Raw genomic sequence first — 24,473 nt, 5'->3', positions numbered from 1 at the left:
ACTTTCAGCGGAGGGAAATCAAAGGGAAGAAAGGCCTCCTAGGGTCTGAATTACTTTAACTTGGTTAATGATTTGAGACTAAGGAGGCCCTGGAAATGCAGGGAATCTAACCTGGCAAAAGCCAGACCCGAAGATGAGGTGCATGGGGACTTTCTCTGTCATTCTGAGACCCAGCTGTTCAGTGGAATGTTAAAAACATTTGTTGGGGCTCTTCGAGTTTGTTTTTGTATTGCAAACCGATCCTCTTCTGTAGGCTGCCATAGAAGGGGGCTTTAACTGAGTCTGCTGTTAGAAGGATCCCCCAGGTCCCTTTTGTTCCTTTGCAGCCTGTGGTATCCCTCGCACTCCTGCCCACTATAAATGACAATGGAGTTTTCAAAGTCAGCTGTGATTCCCTCAGAAAAGTCTCTGGTAGGGATTAAAGGAAGAATCACAAAAATAATAATTAAAAATGACACAGCTGGGTAGTGCTGTGTGGTGTACATTTTGGCAAGAGTCAACATTTTAGAACAGTAAGTACTCTCCACGGTAGGGGAAAACAGGCAAAACAGGCTTTTAAAACCCCATTCTAGAAGGAAAAGAGGGATGGGAAATAAAAGTGTATACTTGTGTTGTTGGTGAAGCTACTTTTCTACTAAGTGTTTGCAGAAAAGGTGGATACCAGATTTATTTAGAATTATTGTTTCTTCCAGATCCTAGGAGGCAGCTGGCTGATCTGGGATGAAGTGAGGTGCACTGTTAGGTTGCATTTTGTGTGTGTTTCATCTCAGGTGCTTTGCCCCTGATGTCCATCCATCCTTTCGTCATTATTGACTATATGATGCCTGTATATACCAGGCACTTGTTCTTCCCTCCCTCCCTCCATCCTTCCCTCTCTCCCTTCCATTCTCAGTCTGTTCATCCTCCAGCCACACAGAGTTATTGATTGCCTGTTATGTGCCAGGGAGTATTCTGCACCCTAGGCACCCTGAATGGGAAATAATTTAGCAGAGAAGACAGGCTCATGGACAAGATAGTCCTATTGCTTTTTAGCTTCGATGTGAGGTTATCAATGACTGACTTACACCTCCCCCCCATCCCATTTCTAATTCGATGAAAGCACAGGCTGTATGTATCTGCTTTTTGATTACCTCTTCCGTGACTAGTGTATCGGATACATAGGTAGTCAATACATAGTGTTTTGTATGAGTAACAGAATAAATGAGTGATCTGTATAGTGTAGGACACACTTTAACAGGAGAATAATCACAGCTGTGGGAAGTTGCACAGAGACAGAATTACTAACATGGCTCCCTATATCTGGGTCAAGTAATGAAGAGCAAGGGATGTTTGTGCATGAGGTTAACTATTTGCATTTTACTCATGCTCTTGGTGACATGTTGGAGCTGACCCTGTGCATGGAGTTGTGGTGACATGGCACATGTGCACATCTGCTGTGCATGGCAGGCTCTGACAGAGCACAGGACTGACGTGGTCTCTGCCCTCCCGGAGCTGCCCACACTGAGCAAGTGTGGGAAGTGCTCACAGGGAGAACCTGGGTGTGTGGGCACACAGTGGGGGCCCGCCTGGGTCTGCAGTGTGTGTGACTGCCCCTTGAAGGGCTCCCCGGAGGGAGGCAGGTGCTGGTTGTGTGGGAGTCGTAGAGGGGGTCCTGTGAAGGCGCTGACCTGGGAAGGAAGCTGGGATGGCCTGAGCATGGAGATCTGCTCTCATTGAGGCCAGGGCCAGGCCATCTACAATATCTGAAGAGCGGGCACTCCTTTTTGTGTTGTTGCAGAGCCCCTCGATTTTGGTAGCAATGTGACTTAAAGGCCCAGGCTTCCCAGCAAAGATACTATATTAGCTTCCTGTGGCTGTCTTAAACAAACTACCACAAACTAGCTGGCTTCACACAAGAGAAATTTATTCTTTCATTGCTCTGGAGGCCAGCAATCTGAGATCAGGGTTTCGACAGGGTCATGCTCCCTCTGAAGATTCTAGGGGAGGGATCGTTCTTCTTCTAAGCTGCTGTCGCTCCTGGTCATTTTTGGTGTCCTTGGCTCATAGCTGCATCAATCCTTCTAACCTCTGCGTTCTCCTTCCCCATGTGTCTATGTCCTCTCCTCTTTTTAAAAGTACACTAGTATTTGGATTTAGGGCCAATTTTAATCCAGTATGGCCTTATGCCATGTTCTGAGGTTCTGGGTGGGCATGAATTTGGGGGACATTTTTCAGCTGACAATAGGAGGGCATGTTGAAGTTGGGGGAGTATGCTGGGAGGTTTCCTAGGGGTCTTCTTATCCTTCAGCATTCTGGGTTGACAGGAGACTAGGAGACTTGGTCGTGGAAAGGGTGGGCCAGCAGTGGCTGGAATTTGAGTCTTGGTGAGGGCTCCTGGGCTCAGGATTCCTCTCACGTGCCTAAGGAAGCCGTGAGACTGTGCGAGGTGGCCCTGCCGTCGCAGTTCCCAGGCTCAGGTTGCCCCCATTCTTCCTGCAGCTAGGGGAGATGTCAGAGCTTCCTACTGACCGCCCTTAGAGCACCTTGACACGGGAGGAAGTGTTCATGAGCATAACTGGCCAGAGTAATTAATAACCCTAGCCAACAATGGCTTTGGGTTTTTCCATGGTCCTTCTCTTCTCTGGGAATAGTTTCCTGCTGCTTTCTTGGAGGCGTGTTGCCAGGGACTTTCCGGGTCTACAGGACATCGCTTTCCTTTTCTTTCTACTTTCTCAGGTTCAGTGTTAGTAGCTTCTTCCAGTTCTCTGGTACTTACAGAAATTACTCAACAGTGTCTTCCTATAACGGTGGTTCTCAAACTTTCTGTGATTTCCAGATTTGCTTTCCTATCTTAAAATTTGATTCCCAAATCTGATTTTCAGATTTTGATTCCCAGAATTTCTGATTCAGTAAGCCTGGGTTGATCCAATTTAGGTGAACTTCAAAAACTAAATTAAGAAACCCTTCCCCAAGGGTATGTTTTAGTGTGCACGTGTGTGTGCGCAAGTGTATGTGTTTCCTCAAGTGATACCTGGTGTATTAGACAGGATGGTTTTGCATTTACATGATGCTAATTGACACAGTTTGTCACCAGATTATATATTTCAAACTCTGACCTAGATATGCTGTCTAGATAAACAAATGCAAATTCTCCTAACATTAGCCTGTAGGCTAATGTCTAGGAGTGATAAAATAGAATTAATGGTACCTTGAAAACATTATAGACATACTGTTGAATGGGGAAAAGAGTGAGTAAGGAATGTGGGTTTTATGACCTCAAAGCTAAGCCTAGGAAACAGGGTTTCCATTGTTTGTTTTTTGTGTGTAAGGGGGTGGATGATGGGATGGCTCTTCATCTTCATTTTTGTGACCCAGGTTACCCTTTCTGTAAAACAGGATTGCAGAGTTGTTGCTCTCCTCACTGAACCCTGTAAGAGTCACATTCTTATTTGTGTGTTCATTTAGTTATTTATGCTAGAACTGCAATGACTGTCCTTTTATGAACACGACAGAGATGGCTACTGCCTGCTTGGCATTTATAATGTCATCAGGCTGGTACACATTAAACAGTTACCAAAAATCAAAGGATATTATGTAAAGGGATGGGGAGGGAAATTCTAGGGAGTGGTGAGAGCTTACCATTGGGATTGGGTAGGGGATGAGAAGAAGCCACTTCCCTGAAGAAGTGATACTTCAAGCAGAATGTGAAGGGCCAAGGGGCAGTAACTAGGTGGGTGGGGTTGGGGGAACACTGTAACTAGGTGGAGAGGGTTGAGGGCAGGGGGCACCCCACATGCCAGGCTTTGTGGTCAGAGGGGTCCTGGCATACTCCAGCATCTGAGTTGGCCAGTGGGACTGGAGCTCTGAGGGAGGACGAGGTCAGCGAGGTGTGCAGGTGAGGCAGGTTTTGTACACCTTGGTCAGACTTGTTATTTTGAGGTGAAAGGAAGAGTTATATAATTGGGGAGGATGTGGAAGGAACGGTGACAGGATCAGATCTGTTAATTTTGAAAAGGTCATCCTGAGTAGTTGAGTGACAAATGGTCTGGAGGAGAGCTGGAAGGAAGTGGGGACGCCAGTTAGGAGTCCAGGCCAGAGATGGTGCTGGCCCGGCCTCAGTGATACAGCAAGAATGAGGTCTTTTTCCAGACACCGATTGGCGGAAGGAAGAAAGTTAATGGGGGGGTGGACAAACAATCCCAGGTGTTCTTCTGCCCAGGCCTGGCTATTTAATCTGTAGGGACTCTTGTTCATAAGGCAGAAAGAAAGAAATGCTGTTAAAGGTATTAAAGTAGAAAGATTTTTCTTTCATGGTCTGTCTCTTGACTGTGGTACTTTTCATTTGCTGTTTAGTTCTCAATAAAGAAAAATCAAAAAATTAAAGTATTGGTGTGATTTTTACTGCTCATCTTTATGTTGGGCAATAGCAGTTTTAAATGTAAGATCAACTGACTTACATATGGAATCACTGAAATGACACAACTGGTATCACATAGCTTATATGCATATTAATTTAGTTCTTACCAGAATAGTAGAACCACTGCACAAACTAACTCAGCTGTTTTATTTCACTTGATTTGTGCACATTTCTATCAGCAATCTGTCTGGCTTACTGATGAATAAGGAAGGATGGAAAGGAAGAGGGACTGTGGGTAGCTTGTTCTTTACCTAGATCTGTGTCTTCACAGTCAGCCTAAGGTGTTGGATTATCCAGAGAAAAAAATAATGTGAGTAGGAGAGGCCATGACAAGGTTCCTTGGCCCTTCCTCTTTCTTAAAACGAGATTGGCTTTTTATTTGTTTTCCACTTGGCCAGTTCTGATTCAATTGGAAAGCGTGGCCCCTCAGTGCTGGTAGTGTTTACTCGTACTGTAGACACAGCCCGTTTAGGTTGTACTCACTTCGTCTTGCTCAACTCCCACATATCGTGGGTGCTCCAGAGTCCTGTGCTCATGGGATGTTTGCAAACACAATATACACACGGGGCCGTAAAGCACCCTGTTGCGCGCACACAACACCCCTGCTGTAGGTCTCCTCTGCTCACATGCATGCTCCACTTCAGGATTAAAGATTTTCAGGATAGTGCCCGGATAGCATTAAACCAAGCAGGCTGTTCTGAGTGTGGGTCCCTGTGTTGACGGGACAGGTTGCATATCCGAGAAGCTGCCGCCTATGCCTCCGTACTCCTCATCTCTCAGTGGCCCTGTGGGCCTGTCCTAGATTCACTTGAGTCTGTGGCAGATTTACTCTTTGCAGGCTCAAGAAAAAATAACTGCCTGTATTGGCAGCTCCCGGCCAGGCCTGTGGTCCAAGAGTGCTTGGCTCCCTAGGTGCCAAAGGAGCTGCCACTTCTTTGGGAAGCCTGGCTTCTGGACGGTTTCCGGGCAGTCAGCGCTCAGTACCATTCACCAGCTCCAGGTGCTGTGAGCGAGCCTGTACCAACCAGGCCCTCAACAGAGTTGCCTTTGTAGTTGATTGTGTGGGCTTCAGAATGTGGGACACGACGGAGAACATTTTTTTGGAAAAAACTCCGGGTTCTGAATTTGTGGGTTTTAAATTGCATTGTGGTGTTTCCTCTTCCCACCTGTACTGCCATCTAGCTTTCTTTCACCATGGACATTAACTGCCTGCTTCAGGAACATTTGTAAACCTCTCAGGAAGGAGAAGTTCCGGCTTCTTTGGAGCTCTGGCTTTGTCATCTGGAGAGGTTCCACTAACTGGTACTTGGTCTTGGATATTCTGAGGGTCTAGGTGACAGCAGCTCTCAAACTTCATGCATTTATCTGCTTTGGGGGGGGGCTGGAGTGGGCTCCCTAGGGAGTCTGTCCCCAGTGGTGCTCAACCATGTTTTGAAAAACAGTCTTCAGCCTTCCAAATTCTGTGGCATGGAGTGAGGGGGTACTCTTGAGAACTTGTTGAAACATGATTTCTTATTTGAGTGGCATCCAGAATCTGGCAGGTGACAGTGTTGGGTAAAGAGGCCTTACTTCTGGGAACCTGTGGGGAGGACGAATGTTGCCCACCCAGGGAACTCCCCACTTGGTCCCAATAGCACCCGGCCTTCCTTGAGGTGCAGCAGGGAACTGGCTCGTTAGGGATTAAAGAAAGTGAAACGAATTTCTGAGAATGTATGAGGTATGGCTCTGCTCAAAGTTGCTAGGCGTTTTTTTTGTTTGTTTGTTTTTAGGAAATGTTAATTTAATCCAAGGGTAGACAGACAGATTTTCCTTTATTAATTAACCCTATTTGGGTGCTGAGGAGCAGCTGCCTTGCTTCCTGTGATAGCACTGGGGAGGAGTGTCTGAGCCGTGCCCAGGGACTAGGTTGATTCCATCCAGATGATAATAATGGTGGGAGGTCCTCAGGGTGGAGGGGCATTAAGGTGAGAGGGAGGAGGCCCAGTGGCTTGGCTGTCCTGTGATCTCTACACAGAAATACACCAGCATGACATTTAATTTATTATGTCATTGGGTATAACTATATATTATTAATACCCACTGTTTATTGAGGGCTTGCTGCAGCCAGTGCCTGTGCTAAACACTTCTGAGCATTATCTCTTTTCTCACAGAAATCCCTGGAAGCAGGTGTCCTTTTTTTCTTCTCTCCATGTCATGCAGGTACAAATGAGTACAGGGATTTTATAGGTGGCTGAGGTGGGATTCTGAACTCTGTGAATTCGTTCCCAAAGGCCCAGCACTTACCCATGGTTCTAGGCTTATTTACCCAGTGGAAGGACTCTCCATGCCTTGCCTTGCCTGACACCCTCACATTTATCTTAGCTTTTGATGAGAACAACCAGAGGTGTATCTGATTTTGTGTATTATGTCCAGGTTCTATTGTCTGTGGCTTTCTGCGTTATTAACAGTTGAATGCAAATTAAGACCCATTCTTTGAGCTGGTGTTGTTTTTTCCCCACTTTGCTAGAAAAGATTCAGAGGTGACGGGGAGGTGACAGGCCTTGGCTTCTCTTTTTTTGCTTTTCAAGTGAGGTTCTTATTTGTCCAAGGTTGTTTAGAGCAAATATGATGGTAAGGTGGGACGAGGCAGACCTGAAGGTGTGAAAAGATAAGTTATAGATGCTGAGTTTTTCTTTCACAATTCCAATTATAAACCCTTTAACAATTCACAATGCCAAAGACCTTGGAATAGAAGGTTCTGCACCTGAGGTGACCTGTTGAGACAATGTGGCTTGGAAATCCATTGTCATCCCTAATTTACTGTTTTATGATTGTCCTCTTCTTCTTGTAAAAGCTTTACAATTAACTTTGGTAAATGTTTCTGAACTTTTTCAAAATGGTAGTGTTTGCTTTCCTCACATTATGGAGAAAGGCACAGGCAGAGGAAGACATGGCAGTTGCTTGATAGCTCTCTGGAAGGAGTGGCACTCGGAGCTGTACTTTTTAAGCATGCTTGGGACTTCTGTCTGGTCCATGGGTCCTGTCTCTGTGGACCCAAGACAGTTAGGGCTGCCCGTTCCAGTTCCACATGTACTCAGTTTTCTGGTTCCATCCCTTCTTCATTTTACTGGCAAGGCCTTTCTTGTACTTGTAAACCTCTTCCAAGAAGGTCTGGCTTTCACTCTAAGTATACCATTATAAATTTTGAGATGGTACACATCACCCTCTTAATCTAATTGAGCCAACAAATCACCGTGAAGACATCATATTATTTGGGGGAGTATTAGTTGCTATGGTTATTTGCTGAGACTGTTAACAGAGTCTGTGTTCTCTCAATTGGATTTTTGGAAAGTTCTCTCTGAGAATGACAGAGGTGTGCCTCCCATAGGAATATCCACTATATACTTTCACCACTGGAAAAAAAATAGGCAAAGAAAAGATACTGTGGGTGGGATTTTAGAGCTACAAGGGAGTTTGCAGATCAAGTGGTTCAGCCTCCAGTTTTCAAAAGGGGTTTCTAAGGCTGAACCTTGTGAAGTTCATTAAGAATTAACTTGCTAAGAAACTGTTAAGTAGCTTACCCTATGTTCATGTCCATAGTTGGTGGGTGAGCAAGGATGGAGCTCAATTTTGGTTCTTATTCTAGTCCTTCTGCCGCATTAGAAGTCCTCTCAAGGAATCCATTCTTCCAATAGATACCGAGGGCCTCTGGCTGTAGGCACTGTGCTGGAAGGAGAAAGGCACCATGACCTTTGCTCTCAGGGTCTTGGGTGGGAATCCTCACCCTTGCCTTGGGGAGTGTGGTGCCTCCAGCAGCATTAGCATCACCTGGAAACTTGTTAGAAATGCAGAAGCTCTGGCTTTCAGGCCTACTAATCAGAATCAGCATTTTGACAAGATTCTTGGATGATTGGGTGCACATTAAAGTTTGAGAAGCTCTGCTCTAGGAAGGTAACTCCTTCCAAAAGCAAAAGTCAAGTTTTGAGGCCCAAGCCAGGCTTAGCCATGCTTGACCCCTTCTCATCTTCCCAGCCCTCCTCTGACCCACTCTCCCTTCAGACCCTTTGGTCTGACTTGTATGGTCTCCTCTTAATGCGCTTCAACTTTTTTGCCCTAAAACATGCTTATGATAGGGGCAAAGCACAAATACCACCTTCTCAGGAAGCTAGGCACTTCAGCCTTGTGACCCCCGAAAATTCCATTTATCTTGGGTTCTACTTTAGCAAGCTCATTCTTTTACCTGTTTTGTCTGGGGCTGGCCCCCTCACCCAGAAAATGGATGAAAAGGATTTGATGATACCATTCTTCCCCTGTGCATTTAAAAGGCACCACTTGAATTTAATAAACTTCTCAAGAAGAAACCCATGCTGCTTTGAGTTGTAGTTTGGTTAAAAAATAGTGTTGCCCTGGCTGGGTTTGCTCAGTTGGTTAGAGCATTGTCCTGATATGCCAAGGTTGTGGGTTTGATCCCTGGTCAGGGTACATACAAGAATCAACCAATGAATGCATAAAATAAGTGGGACAACAGATCGATGTTTTTCTCTCTCTCTTCCCTTCCTCTCTTTAAAATAAAAAAAAATGTTACTTAGTTCAGGGTTTTTGTCTTTCCTTTTCTCTGCAAGGGGTGAAGGAAGTTTTAAATGTGTAGATGAATAAGGGTTTTCTAAGCATCTGAGGAAAACCTAAGGATGTAAGTGTGTTTTTAGTAGTAAACTACAATGGGGTTGAGTAGTTCAGTGAATCAATGAAGCAGAAATTCCTATTTGAAATGAAGAAAATCAATGAAGAAAAAATTGCTTAATTTGCTAATTAAGATTCTCCTTTGGTTGATTCTTTCCCACCTGCAAGTAAACTTCCACTCTGCCTGTGCTTGTGGTAAGGGATGAAAATCTGCACCTAAGGGCTGCCCTGCGGTCTGCTCTTCCATAAAGTGTTTATTTTTACCCCGTTTTTAATTCCCACTACAATCTTGTGAGGTGTATTATATCCTCACAGTTATATAAATGCTTGGAAAGGATGAATAATTTGCCCAAAATCTACAGCTAGTAATTAGCAGGCCCAGGTTTTGAAACCAGGTTTGCAGAGTTTATGCACTTCATACTCCTTTGAGTTGCCCTTGACTGGCTCTGTGTGTGTGTACTTAACCCGCCTGGAAATACCCTTTCTTTTTGTTTCTTCACTTGATTAGACCCTCTAAAAATGGGTTTCTTTGTTTTAACTAAGCAGATCAACACTGTTTTCCTTGAGGGAGTTTTTCCTGTACTGACCTGCTGTCTTATAAGGTCTGGGGCATCATGCGAATGTAGATGTTCTGGGCACAATACCTCGGTTCTCTGTGTCTCTGTTCTGCTTTGTGTCAGGGCCGAGTGATTCAAGTTTGGGATTGGATTCTTCAGGGCTTGGGATTGTGTGTTAGACCTGAGGTTGAATAAAGCACTGAACATAATGATCAATGGGCAAATGTTTATTGGGCACCTAATGTGATGTACACTTATCAAGTTAGTCCTTATTTTCTTCCTCTTTAACAGGTCAAGTGCTATTATTGAAACTCTCAATGTTGTTTTGAGGAGAAGATATTAATATAGTGCTTTGGAAATGCAGATGTCTTTGTATACATCATTTGTATGTAATTATGTGTAGTGATGATGCTACTGATCACTCATACCTGGACTTGAAATTGGAGTTTTCAATAGGGAGCAGAGTTTCTTTGAGTCCCTCATACTCTTCTTTTCTCCTGCCTGACTAGTGGATTGTGTACTGATGTGCAGGTTGAGAGGTGTCGTGTGATCATCCCACAGAGAGCAAGCCCTTGACTGTCTGGCTGCATGTTCCTGCAGTGAAGTAGGGTGGGAAGTCAGAGTAGAAGCCCCAAACTAAGTTCTGGGCCAGCTCTTCAGTGAAAGGCTTAGTCAGTGTTTAAGTTGATCTTGTCTCTGTTCTGTATAAAAATCTGCTTCCCATTTCCTTAGGGATGAAGTCTAAATCCCTTTGCTTGGCATTCAGGTCCGACATTGGTTTGATTTTAAAGTTCTCTTCCCAGTCTTGCCTCCTGTCCATCAAATTTAACTTCCTGCTGCTTCTAGGTAGGTCCTTTGCTTTGTCATCTCTTTGCTTTCTGTTCTTCCTGAATACGTTCCCATGCCTGTCTCCCGTGCCTAGCACCTCCCCCAATATCTACATATCCAACTAGGTCTGAACTTTTGAGGCTAGTTCAATTGCCACTCCCTATTCTTTTTTCCTGGGAGGCCGCCTCCACTGGTGTCAGCTGGAATAATATCCCTGTTACACTTCTGTAGCTATTTTTTTTGTACTCTCTGATTGCCTTAACATGTTCTACCTTAATTTATAAATTCGCATACGCAGATTGGGCTCTTCTAAATGGTATTCTCCTCAAGGATATGCAGTGTATACACAGCAGCCTTTTATTTCTTTGAGTACATGGATAAATGATTCTCAAATATTTGAGTACATTAGGTAAGATCATGTAGTAGTTAAGAGCTTTGGAGTCAAGGTTCCTTATACTACCAGTCATTGCATGACTGTGACAGGTTCTTTCACTTTTCTGAGTCTGTTTCCCCATCTGCAAAGTGGAAGTAATAATATGTACTCAGTAGGATAGTCATGAGGATGAAATAGTTTAAAATACTTAGATACGTGTTGCATAGTAAGCACTCAATAGATTAATGCATAATATATTTTGGGTATATATTTAGGTGGGTTTGGGTCTCTCATATTATTCTTGGAGGGCGGTTCTATGTAAATAGAATTGGAAACCTCATTGGAAACGCCCATGAAAAAGGGCGACATACGTTTCTTTGTTCTTTGTGATTTCATTTTTAAAATCAACTTTGAAAATTTCATTAGCCTTAGTGCTCTGGTTGGAAAACAAATTCTCCAGAGTCTGTGCTGGCTGTGGCCTCATTTAGGAAATACTGTTTTAGGGAAATGACCTCAGGAAAAGCATACAGAGAGATGCGTATAATCAGAATGCACGTGATATAACATGCCATGGTGGGTAGGGTTGGTGGGCATAGTGTCCTCTGGTGAGATGGAAGGGTTCTGAGTCTGCTCCAGCCAGGTTGGAAATACTGTGAGAGACCCGTTGGTGGTGACTTCATCCTTCCAGCCCTTCCCCTCCACGTCTCAGGCTTGGATGGAAAAGATAAACACAGGTCCTCTGCATGTGTTAGGGCAGGTTTTCCCCCATGGAGGCCAGGGCCCTTCCCTCCATAGCTGATTGCACATGCACTGGAAAGTGCTCCTCTTGTTTTGGTGTCTTTACTAATTGGAAAGCATCTGTCCCCAGCCCTGCATGGGGGGCTGGTCCTGTCATTTCTCCTTGAGTCTTAGCACACCTTCTCTGTTACAGTCAATCTCCATCTAGTGGCCACAGGTAAGACTGTGCATCACAGAAACTAGATGAATGCTATGGGGGAATTTTGTTCTATTGTAAGATTTGAACATGATCTTTTTTCTTTTTTACTGACATAATGCAGGGGTTCATGCTGTAGAATTGCCTTTAACAAGGGAACAGCACTTGTGCTTTTTATAGTTAAGCAATGGAACTAGGTTTACAATGCCACATGCAGACTTGGGGCAATGGTGAGTAGGGGGAATGCCTCTCCCCAAGCAGAGTTTCTGATAGGACGAGTTCTCTTCCTGCCCAGATACAGGGAAAGAGAAAAGAAGGGTCTCTGGGAACTCTTCCTTCATCTGTTTTAGCCCCAGGCCTGGGGACATGCTGAGGCCGAACGGGGACACGTGACGGTGGCCGAGCGCTGCCGTGTTTCTTGCTCATTTCTCCTGGTCCCTTGGTGTAGAGAAAGTTTTGCTTTCCGTGCTTGCTGGCAGCTCTCTCTGCAGCTGTGTGGGAACTTTCCTCAATAGACAGAACCAAGAAAGGTGGTTTTATCTGAACAATAAGCACATTCCTACATATACAAGCTCCAATCAGACTTACGTGAGTTGGAAAGTTTCTCCTAATATACCTAATATACTTCTTTTTTCACTTGTCAAGCTTAGAATTGGGAAGTTCACCTTCGGTGAGTGTAATGGACTAGTGGAATGCCCAACTTCCCCTCTCCCTTTGTTCTTTCTGTGGTCCCTGTTCTCTGCAGGCCATGTACTAGGTTCTGAGGATACAGGGGTGAGCATGAAGGGACTCCCTCCTCACCCTTATGGAACTTCCCTAATGGGAAGATATTAATTGAAGACTTACCTGAACAATACGAACTTGCTGTGAAGAAGAGTTGCGTAGGACTCAGGATGCGATAATAGGATAAGGTTTGGTCTGGTTAGAGAAGTCAGGGAAGGCTTCTTGGAGGAGGGAACCTTTATGCTGAGGGCTGCAGGTAGGAATAGGGCACATTCCAGGAAATAGCAGAGGCTAGGGTGCCTGGGGTCCAGAGAGGGAGGAAGGCCTTCAGAGGGACTTTGTTCATTGTCCCTAGAGCTCTGGGAAGCCATGGCAGAATTCATTGCTGGAGCTGACATGACTAGGTGGAATATTGACTGGAGGGACAAAAGTGGGTGTGCGGAAACCAGAGAGGAGGCTGTTGCAGTTATCCTAGCAAATGGGGGTATTTGGCTTAGGGGTTATTGATGATAATGTTGGCGATGAGGGAGCAGAATTGAGATGCTTAGGAGGCCAAATGTACAGACTTGCAAAGGACTGCACTGTCAAGGATGACATGTGGGTGTCTGTCTGACTCATGTGGCGGGATGAATGGTGGTGCCCTTTACTGAACTGGGGACACAGGAAGAGGCCCTTAGTTAGCTCCTTTGGGAGAGGATAGGAGAGGAAAGATATTTTGGTTCTTTTGAGTTTTACCTGGGAATGTGGTTGTAGTGTCTCAGGGCTGGCATCTACCTCTCAGCTCCCACCATCATCCTTTCATCTGGAGAATGTCAGACACTCCATGTGGAAACCAACCTGTGTGGCTGATAAAATCAGCACCATGGGTTTTAAGGGCCACTTTCCAGCCCTGTCCTAGGCACGAATACATGATGAGATGAAACCACTCATGGGTAGTTCCAGAATCATTCCACACACAAGATGATAAGGCACTGAGGGTACACATAATTGGCTTTCAGAGAAGGGAGAGATGAGTCAGGCCTGGGGACTTGAGGATTCTTGTGCTTTAAGCAGCTGAGATGCCAATCATGTTGGAAGTACTTTCCTTGACAGTTGGTCTTTGTCAACTAATTAGTTTCTAAGTCCAGGGAGGTGTGACAAAGTAGCAGAAAATTTTAAGGGTAGTTATATGAAATTTTGGTGACTTTGGAGGTCAGAGAAAGGCAATAAATACACTGAAAATAAATATAATTGTATGGTTACCTTGAGTCCATCATAATGTGGGTGTCTGTATGCATGCATGTTTGTGTGTATGCATGTTTATGTGTGTGCACATATATGTTAAGTTGTACAGAAAAGGAAATGGCTCAACTTGTGGTATTGCTGGTAAAATTTGTGTAAATTAAGGACAAAAAGGAAATGGCTTAATTTGTGGTATTAGTAAAACTTGCATAAATTGAGGTAGATTCTAACTTTTAAAAAATTATGATAAACCTTGTTTTATTGTAAAAAAGGATTATACTTGGCTTAACTTTTCTTAAGCTTTATGCAGATTAGTATGTGCTGGGGCAGAGTATGGCATCTCCACGAAGAGAAGGGCACTTTCCTCTGGTCCCCTGGTGAGCACACAGCTTTGGGAGCAGCCTCTCAAGGCCAGGCTTCTGGCTGCTTCCATATCCCTTACCCACCTGGTTTCCTCACTCAGAGGCAGAGACTTCTCACTCTATAAAGCAGATACTTGTCCTCCCCAGAGGCTGCCGGTCATGACTTCTCTCCACTCTTGCCAGCATTCTGCCTTTCTAGCAACAGTAAATATTATTGACTCTGCTTGGCTCTTAGCTGTGTCTGGCACTGCCTGAACATGAAACAGTGGGGTTATGTGAGCAGGGTACCACGAATCTTGGCACTCACCCAGCACCAACACCAGCCTCTCCTCTTTCTCCCCTCCTCTTACTGAAAGGTGCAGGCTGGATTCCTGTGTGCATTAGAGTGAAGGCTCCAGAAGTTAAGTCTCCATGCGGCCGCTTATCCAAGGTGATCATCTACATAAGATGCCACCAGTCCTTTTGGGTTGAAGTAGACAAGAAGCAGTGACTTTTTTTTAAATGTCCTTTTCATTGTCCTCAGTAACAGAGGAGGGGTTTATCTTAGTGGAGTGAGGCAGCATGGTGTAGCCACATGCTATAAGGATGTCAGTTCAGAAGACTTGATTGAGTCACAGGTCCCTTCTGTAGAGACTGTGTGTTTTTATGTCAGCCCTTTAATTCCTCCAAGCTTTCATTCATTACAGGTAGTGATGATTACCTTCCCTGGGTCCTGTTGTTGGAGGACTTATGTATTAGGGAAGAATAGCCCAGGTGTGCCTAGAACTGAATGAAGCTTACAGTGCAGAGTGCTTAAGCAGTGTGCCCCACTGGATCTCCTGACAGCTCGATGGGTTTAGGTAGGGCTGACAACTGTCAGATGAAATGACTGAGACTTTATGACTAACCCTGGGTTAGTTACATGTCTGGAAAATGAAGGAGCTGAAACTTGAACCTGGGAGCCATTGGAGGTTGGGGTGAGGGCCAGAGGCTGTGGAAGGGGTTGCTCAGTATATAATCAGAACCCCATGCAGTGCAAGTGGAGGAGGGAGGTCTTCCAAAGCAAGCTTGACATGCTGTGCCAAAGAGTGGGGAGTGGGTGTTGAAGAAACAAAACAACAGGTGTCCCCTGCACCTTTACAGAAAGATTTCTGTCATGAGTCATTCAAGCCCATGGTGAGTTACTTTTCAGATTCCAATAATTGGGATTCTCACTCTACCCAGCTGTCCTTACTGGCCTACAGCCCAGTATTGACTCCATACCAGTACTCATTACCTAATCTTCCATCAGGGGGACCAGCCTCTTTATCAGCTTCATGGGGCCCACATTGCTTCTCAGGCTTGTGCTGTGGCAGGGTGTGCTGTGTGCCACTGGACAATGAAATCAGCTTACTTTCTGGTCATAAGCTAACAGGCCCTGCTCCTGGCTAAATGGGTCCTCCTGTGAAAAGGCCCCACAAAGGCCCCGTTGTGTGGATAAGCCACTCCTTGATCCTCACTGGCAGCTGCCTCTGGCAGCACAGCTCTTCAGGTGTGTGCTGGGAGCATTCCCGAGCCTAGCTTATGTTTCACCTTTTTCCACTTTGTTGAGATTGTCCAGCTTGAGTCTTTCTTGCCCTACTGGGGAGGCACAGGAGGATTTTTAGGTAGATAGAGAAGCAGCCCTATTCTTACTCTTTGCTCGGGACTTTCTTTGTGAGTTCTGATCAGGGGAGCATTCTGACTGAAATGACACAGTGTACAACCATGCCCACATTCCATGTACTACATACTTTGGGCCTCTTAGAGGCCCAAAACTTCCACTCTGAAAAGTTATCATTCCTTTTTTATTTTTTCCCATCCTGCCTGTCTGCGGTCTCCTCTGTCCTTTGCAGTGTTCTGACTTTCAGATGCATCTGTTTCTTTCTTGCCAGGAGTGATTTGTGTTCTCAGGGATATCCTTAGCCTGGGTTGGCCAGTTCTGAGAGATGCCTGGTTCTTCTGCCAGCATCTTTGGACTTTTTGCCCAAGGACCATTCCATTAAAGTGACTGAACCAGGAGGAGACTGGAGACTATTGGCTGTTGCCTCCTGTGTTCTTTCTCCACTCCAACTGCCTTCCTCTTTTGGTGTAGAGCAGAGGACCTTGTACACAGCACAGCTAGCTCGGAACCTGTGTCATCCCAGCCACTGGGAAGGCAGCTTTGGAGCAGGAGCTGCTGGTGGTCCAGTGTGGCACCCTGAGCCCCAGACCGGAGACTGGGACGCCAGCTGTGCTCCTCCACTCGTAGCCATTGTTTGGAATGAACACTCAGATCTGTGAGCTGAACATGGGGGGTTGGATTTGTATAAAATTGAAAGATGGGAAAAATCTAACTGTAACCTCAAGAGACAGATCTGGGAACTAAAAAAGACAAGTGCTGAGGATCATGGGTGCTTTTATCCCAGTAGGTTATGTTGATCGGTGAAGCCAGAATTCTCCTATCTCCCTCCCCCCACCCCCAAATATCTTATTAAAGCCAGGCCTTGTTGCCAGTTGTGCCTCATATTTCCCTCCTCTGGGAATATGAACATAATGCCATTTCCCCTTCAATGAGGGGAACATGGACGAGGGTAATTTGAGTGATTAGCCTAATCTGCAGGAAGGCTGCACGTGGAATTAAGTTAAGCACATTTGTACCGAGCATCCGTGCCTGTCAGGCCACTGAAAGGTACCTTGGTGGTTTTGTACCCTTAACAGAAGCTGAGGGCTCATGGAAGGATCATTGGCTTTTATTACTGACTTAAATGAGAACTTTTAAAATTTGACAAGGCCTCTGAGAGCTTTCTCTGTAGATAGCATGTGTGGGGTTATAGAATGTGTGGGGTTACCTCAACCCCACACATTGCCAGGGCTTTGTTCTCATGGCAGTGGTGGAACATGGTGACCCAGGGAGATGGTTCAGGCAGAAATTTGGCAGGCTGGCCGGCTCCTCTTTTTGAGAGGGTTCTGAAAACTCGGGCCTCATGTGTACTTGAGTTGGAAGAGCAAGTCCAGGTCCTCCTGTGCTGTGGGGGCAGGGTAGTTTCAAGCAGTTTGTGGTATGAATTGGGCTAGGGGAAGGTGTTATTGAGTCTAATGTGGGGCAGCTTCATGATCACATGGAGAGCCAGGGACAAAGCCCACCTGGAGGGCTGTAGATGCTGATGCCACACTTCCTCCCTGACCTCCTTAGGCAAGTGGATTCCCACCTGTGTCAAATGGAGAAGACAGGACTTGCTGTGTAGCTGGAGGAATTAGAAATAGGGCCAGAGTTGTTCAGGCAAATGCAACAAACACACTGACTTCTAAAGCAGCTCAGCATTTCATGTCGTAAACAATATTTTCTATCTTGAATTCACATTCTTTTGTGCTTTGAAATGGACTCAGGAAGAAATCGGCCACCTGCTGTAGTAGTAGAAGGATTAAAAGGTACAGCAACTTGGAAAGCCAGTTTATGTCAGTAATTCATGTTTCTTACTCTTTTTCTTGCTAGATTTGTCTTCAGCGAAGAGGAAATTTGCAGATTCCTTAAATGAATTTAAATTTCAGTGCATAGGAGATGCAGAAACAGATGATGAAATGTGTATAGGTAAGTTATAACCGTACTGTTTATCACAACTTTCAATGTCCTTACCGAGCCTTTTTCTGGGGAAGGGAAGAATCTAAGTGTTGTAAAGTAAGAAATCCATAGTAACAGTGGAGGGGACAGAGTTAAGTGAGGATCAGGGGTTTGGGGCTATTCTGGCTTCTTCTTGGAGCTCTGGGATTGCCTCTTTCACCCTCCTCCTGAAGGAGAACACTTGAAGGTTTGCAGTGGGGCTCTCCTTTCCTCCTTCCTTTAGTGTTGTGCTTCTGGCTGGTTTTGTGCCCTTCTTCCTCACAACCGCAGTGCTGAGAACTTTGAGCAAGAGCAGAACTCAGGTAGATGAGGGAAGAATTAGATCAGAGGTTGCAAATGCTAGCTCATGGGCTGAGATCAGAATGCAGCCATGTTTTCTTTGGCACTCAGTTTTTAAATTGAATTACCATATAAATTGAATTTATCCTAATGTTTCAGTTCTCTAGCTTCTTTGAAAATTGGGGAATCTAATCAGCTGGCCCCACATTCTGTCTGGCAACAGCTGACTAGGGTCGTGTTGCTGCTGTTGCCTTTGAAAGGGGAATGGAGTTCAGTGTGTAGCTCACAGTAGTCCCCACCTCTCTCTTTTGTTTCTTTAACAAGAGGCTGATGGTGGGGTTACCATTTATCACCTCACTGTGCTGCTTCACTCTTCACCATCCTCTGTGTGGTGTAGGTAGCATGGAGTGCAGAGGATTGGCATTGTTAAAGAGATGTTTCTTTGCCAGGGTCTAGTCACTGCACTTTTTTCTTCTTACCTTGGACATCTTGGTTGACTCCCTGAAGTGAGCAAGAATTGAGAATGTTCTATTGAATTTAGTCATCGAGTGTTTATTGAGTCCCCGTTGCCATGCAGTGCACTGGGAACTGGGGGTGAGCAAAGGCAGTTGGGAGACAGCTGAGAACAGTGAAACCACATCACTGTGGTAAATCCTGAATATATGGATGCTTTTCCCAACATTACACAGATGTCCCAAATATTCTCAGGGCTGTTGCACTTAATGCCTATTGCCTTTGGGAATAATTCTAGAGAAGGAGACTGTCCCCATCTGACCAGCATTCTGCAGGCTGTATTGCATTAATAAGTGGCTTAGGGACTCAGGAGGAGCCCAAGGAGAAGCCAGAGATGGGGCTTCCGGTGCCAGCAGCACTGTTTGTTTAGTTCTAGTGCCAAAGAAAAGGTTGGGTTCTGACGCAGCCCCACAACAAAGGGTGAGGAGGTCAAATCCTGGGCAGGAAATCCTTCAACTCTTAAGCGGAACTCTGCCCCCCCCCCTCCCCCCGGGGTCTGGGAGCCAGCCAGCATCTCATCAGTCCTGGGTACTCTCAGGAACAAGCCAGTTTTTTCTTTGAAGGAAACCCTTCCCTAGCTAAAGTGCCAGGTGGAATTAACATGCATTTCTGGGTCATCCTTAATGATTAATCATCAAAAGATAAGAGGAGCCTTGGAAAAAAGTGACTTAAGGCTTATGTATGTGCCAAGGGATTTCAATCCATGACAAGATAGCTGTATCTGGAAAGGCTCCCAAAGGCCCATTACTCAACTTCCATTTCATGGTCTCTTTCCCTTTTCCAGCAAAGTCTTTGCAGGAGTTTGCCACTGTTCTCAGGAATCTTGAAGATGAACGGATACGGATGGTGAGTATGGCTGGGCCACTCTTGGTCCCAGACAGTGTGGTCATGTCTAGGGAGCACAGGATTTGTTATCAGAAGAAGTAGGTTTGAGTCTAGGCTCTGCCACTTGAATGCTTTGAGCTCTTGAACAAGCCTTATCTTCTCATCTTTGAAAGGCTTGGAGCCTTTTGTAAAAAATAGGATATATTTACTTGGATAACTTGAGAATGACTTCACTGTAATGTGTATATATAAGACATATGACTTCCGGGTGTATCTTTACAGTTATTTAACTGTTTGGGGCCTTACATTTTCTGTTGGCAGAATGGGAATGGAGGTGCCCTGCTCTGAAGTTATATCCCATCCCTGCCCCCCTCCCCCCCATTAAACTTATCCAAGAGCTTTTGGAGGGTGGGGTCACTCCTTCACCTTTAATTCCAAAGCACCTAACACAGTGCCTGCCATGTGGCAGGCACCTAGTAAACGGGCACTTAGTAAGTTATGGGAGCTCTGAGGAGTTCCTCAAAGAGAGGCACTGCGAAATTCAAGAAGCAAAGGCTCACCTTCAGGTTCTTAAGAGATGTCTTTTGCATTAGGATTTATTCTTATGTGGTTCAGCATTAACAGATGAGGGATTCTACACCACAAGTTCTTTGATGCCTTCCAAATCATACTGAGGCCTAATTTGAAACCCCCTGCTGGCTGCATGCTGATTTGTCCCCGGCAGGGCTTCTGTGTTGGAGGTGGTGCTCCAGAGGCCCTGGGAAGAGTCTGTTAATGAACATTTTTTTTTTCTCTTTCCATACTAACAAGTGATGGTTTGAGACTAAATTTCCTGTCTTGGTCAGCTTAGGCTGCCAAAATACCATGGCCTGGATGGCTTAAATAATATATTTATTTCTCAACAGTTGTGGAGAATGGGAGTCCAAGATCAAGGGGCCGATTGATGTGGTTCCTGGTTGAGGGCCTTCTTCCTGGCTTGCAGATGGCTGCCTTCTTGCTGTTGCCTCACATGGCAGAGGAAGGGCAGGGAAGCTCTCAGGTCTCTTCTTACAAGGGCCTAACTCCATCGAAAGGACTCCATAGTGGCCTCATGACCTAAATTACCTTCCAGAAGGCCCCATATTCAAATACTGTCACATTGTGGGTAATGAAAGACAAACTAAAGCATATTAAATTTTTAAGAGTTTATTTGAGCAAAAATTGAATCAAATTGGGTAGCACCAACTTGGAAGTAGTTAGGAATTCTCCACCGCCAGGAGCTAGGGGAAAGACTCTTATACAGAAGATGTGGAAGCAAAGCAAGGAAATGATTTAATGGGCTATCACTTAGGTAGTTGCCTTTTTTGGGAAAGCTTGTTTGTTTGTGATTGTTTGCTCTTAGGTTTTCATTTCTTAACCTTGAAGCATTCACAGGCTTAGTTTTTGGGTTGCTAATACAGGTTTAAGTCTTTAGAGCCACCTCAGTTTAATGGCCTCCTTGTTTAATTTGCCAGGGTTAGAGCTTCAAACGTGATACTTTTTGATGGGTGGAAGGGTGCAGTTTAGTTCATAGCTTCTACCAAGACATTGTGTAGCCATATGTTTTCTATTTTAACCCCTATGATGACTCTGAGGTGGTACCTATCTCATGCTCATTGTCCAGATGAAGGTATCAAGTTTTACAGAGGTTAAATAGCATGCCCAAAGATCACACAGTTAATAAGTGGCATGGTCTAGATTCAAACCCAAGTGTGTATTATGCCAGAGAATGTGGGAATTTCTTTAAAACTCCATACAGAGCAGAAACTTCTCACCTGCTCTGCAGAGAGACATACTGCTTTCCTCCATTGCTCATTGCTGGGTGCTTGAACCAGAATTGAGAGTGGTGGTGGTGGTGGTGGTGGTGGTGGTGGCGGCAGCCACAGCAGGGTTGCTGGGGGTGGAGAGAGGGGAAAGCTAGTGCCTGAGAAAGGGAAGTGATTCTTTAGAGTCTGATTCTTGGCCAAGTCAGTATTTGGAGTGGGCGATGCGGTGAGCAAATCATAATACCCTGCAGATTGCTATGGCCTGCAATAAGGGAACAATGACCAGATTATATTTTTCAGCTTGCTCCTGCAATTTTATTATTAATGTCAGTGAATTGAATTTCTACTGTCTGTATCTGAGTAGATGGCTATCACAAGCCTCTCCTCTACCTCCTTGCCCTGTAATGGCTTCATCATCAGTTTCAGCTCAGCTTAGCAAAGCTGTACCTTCTTTGGGAAGCCTTCCCTGACACCCCAGGATATTTGGCCATCCTTTGTATCTTCTTAATATCTACTTCATGCCTCTGATTCCGCATTTGGCACATTGTGTCCTGATAATCACGGTACATGTCCCATAGTAAATGAGTTCTTGAAGGGCAGAGGATGGGCTACTGTGTCCCCAATATTAGCACAGTGCTTGGAATGGAGTAGAAATTACAATCATAGAATCACAGACTCAGATCTTATTCCTCACCTCTGCAGCCCCTCATTTGACAGATAAGACAATTGAGGTCTTATGAAGGCTGGTAGCAAGTAGTGGAAGGACTGGGGCAAGGACTTGGGCATCCTGATTCCCAGGTGAGCAGTTACTGCTTTCATATATTTAGCATCTACTTAGGGCTGGATTCTCAATCATGGATGCCCTTTGGAACAATTTGAGTTCAAAACATACTGATGCCCGAGATGAAGTATAGAGTTTCTAATTTAATTGGTCTGGAGTGAGACCTGGACATAGGGATTTTTAAAAGCTCCCCAGGTGAGCCTAACATGTGGATAAAGATGAGAACCACTGACTTAGGGGCTCAGAAACCATTGTGAGCCTTAGAGACTTATACTTGATTTGTAGAAAAGACATATAACAAGTGAGCCAATTAAGCCACATCAAATAACAATAAAAATCAAACAAGTTAACATTGCAACACTCTGGTGTTGCTCTCTACTAGAAAATAAGTGGTCCCAAAATTGAGGAAATGCAAATGGCAATAAATTTGGAGATCTACCATCTCCTGTCCCTCATTTTGTTCAGTTCTCTCTGTGTCCATTTATGGCTTCTGGCATTTACTCTGTTGGTTTCATTGCAATGGATATGGATGTGATTTAGAAAAATAATGCTTTGTTGAGATGAGATTCCTGAAATTATTAGTTGAGCAAGGAGTAAGCAGTGAGTGACTTAAGAGGAAAGATTGTAAAATACTGTACTGCTTTAGAAAAGACCATGGAATCTTGGAGCTGGAACAATCCAGCCCACTCATTTTGTAGATGAGGAAATTGGAGCGCAGAGAGGTTAAATGCTTTGCCCATGGTCACACAGTTGGCAGCCAATCAAGAAGTCATTCGTTCATTCATTTAGTCATTGAAAAATATTTGAGTGCTCCTTTGTTTCAGCACTCTTCTGTGTTTTAGGGGGAGTAGGGGACAAGAGAGCATTTACAAGATGGTATGTATGTGCATGCACACGTGTGTGTGTGTGTGTGTGTGTGTGTGTGTGTGTGTAGTGGAACACCAGAAAACTTTAGCTGGCTTATGTCTTCTGAAGAAAACACTTGGTTGGCTAGTGGGAAATTTCTTTGGAATGTATTGGTAGTCATGGCTGGCCTTCCTAAAGAGCTGTCCTTTAAGCTGAAATGAATTGCAGTAAGTAATGAGTTGCTCACATAAGGATTTAGGGACAGGGCATCCGAGTTAACAGCGAAATACAAAAGCCTGGAAGTGGGACGAGATTGGAACGTTTGAGGTGCCTTCGGGTGTTGTTGTGGTTGGAGTACAGGACCTGAGTGGGTGGGACCGTGAGATGAAGTGGAGAGGCAGTCAGTGGTCAGTAGACACAGTGTCGTCATCAGAGTCCAGTGTTGGTAGGGCCACACAGAATCTGGCTGGAAGGTTTCATGCCACCAGATGTCAAAGACACTTTCTGTTTATAAACCAGACTCAGCTTTGATTTGCTTTAAATGTATCTACTTAAATATAAATTGAGTGAAAGAGCAAAATACAATGTGTCACTTGAAGCTTGAAATTTAGATCCTACCATGTCACTAGTTTTCCTCTACCTTCGGATGATTGCTTACATTTTTAGAGGACTTAATTTTTATTTTTGAAGAATCAGTTTTAATCATGTACAGGAAGAATATCATCAGTTTTGAACTGATGACTAGATTTGATTTGACATGCTGTCAGGTTAAGTATTGTGAACAGTTACTACATGCACAATATTGCTTACTCGAATTTTATGTTGAGACGGGGAGGTATTTTGTGCAAGAACTGCTACCTCTTTACTGATGCTGCTCTTGTGTCTCCTCTGACCCTGCTCCATTCTGTTTTTCCTCACCAGATTGAGAATGCCAGCGACGTGCTCATCACGCCCTTAGAAAAGTTTCGGAAGGAGCAGATTGGGGCTGCCAAGGTGAGAATTTTAAAGTTCTTGGATCTTAGGGCAAGAGGGCTGGAAAACACACCTTCTTCAGAAAATCTAAGCCCACTGTGTTCAGAAAACCTTGGGCAGATAAGCCTGGTGCCTAGCACATCTGTCTTTCACAAGCGTCTGAACATAGCCTGAGGGGTCACCCCTAGAGCAGTCATTCCAGTGTTTTGTTCTCTAATCATTTTATGCTAGTTCATAAATCATCCAATAGTAGAGACCACACCTCCTTTGTGTTAGTAGGTAGATACCTGTGTGCTTAGACAATGTGGGATCTTATTTATCGCAAGGTATAGGCCTCAGAGCCTAGAACACGGGTTATAAGTAGGGCCCTTGTGGGCCTGGCATTCTGTGCTTAGCTCCCTTTTGCTGTGTGTTCAAATGAGCCCTCTCTTGATCTTTAAATTTTTCAAGAGAAATCGAAAGTGAGAGTTTTATATGAAATAGCCTGGTTTAAAAAAATGTTGGCAAATCAATAAAAATATATATTTAACACATTGCACAGGTGGGACTGCTTCAGCCCAGAGTCACCATTTGTTATCACTTAGAGGGACAGTAGCCCAAACTTTGCCAATCCGAATGTTGCTGAAAAGACTGCAAAGGGAATCTTGTTCACTTTTAAGAGGGGGATTCTCCTGGGTTCCCATATCCTGTGAGAAATCACTAGGAAGCCCTAGTCAGTTTGACCTCCAGTGGAGTTTTAGAGGCCACCTGCAGGGAAGGTGTTTTCATTGGAATCAGTGAAAACAAGAGGATTTTCAGGGTTTTCTTCCTCCTTTTCCAGAA

At 44.7% G+C, this 24,473-nt stretch overlaps 1 protein-coding gene across 7 annotated transcripts in view; it reads left to right on the top strand.

The window, feature by feature from the left end:
- ARHGAP26 (Rho GTPase activating protein 26) overlaps nucleotides 1-24,473 on the top strand; it is a 404,595-nt gene that overhangs the window by 79,061 nt on the left and 301,061 nt on the right. For all 7 annotated transcript variants that reach the window (XM_045819338.1, XM_045819331.1, XM_045819324.1 and 4 more), the window contains exons 2-4: nucleotides 17,526-17,621; nucleotides 19,228-19,289; nucleotides 23,601-23,672. In XM_045819338.1, the coding sequence (XP_045675294.1) occupies nucleotides 17,526-17,621; nucleotides 19,228-19,289; nucleotides 23,601-23,672 (230 nt within the window). The remainder of the gene's footprint in view (nucleotides 1-17,525; nucleotides 17,622-19,227; nucleotides 19,290-23,600; nucleotides 23,673-24,473) is intronic.

The sequence above is a fragment of the Phyllostomus hastatus genome, unplaced genomic scaffold, assembly GCF_019186645.2.
Source record: "Phyllostomus hastatus isolate PE091 unplaced genomic scaffold, TTU_PhHast_1.1 phas_contig_150, whole genome shotgun sequence".
Taxonomy (NCBI): Eukaryota; Metazoa; Chordata; class Mammalia; order Chiroptera; family Phyllostomidae; genus Phyllostomus; species Phyllostomus hastatus.
This window is presented reverse-complemented; position numbering and strand designations above follow the sequence as displayed.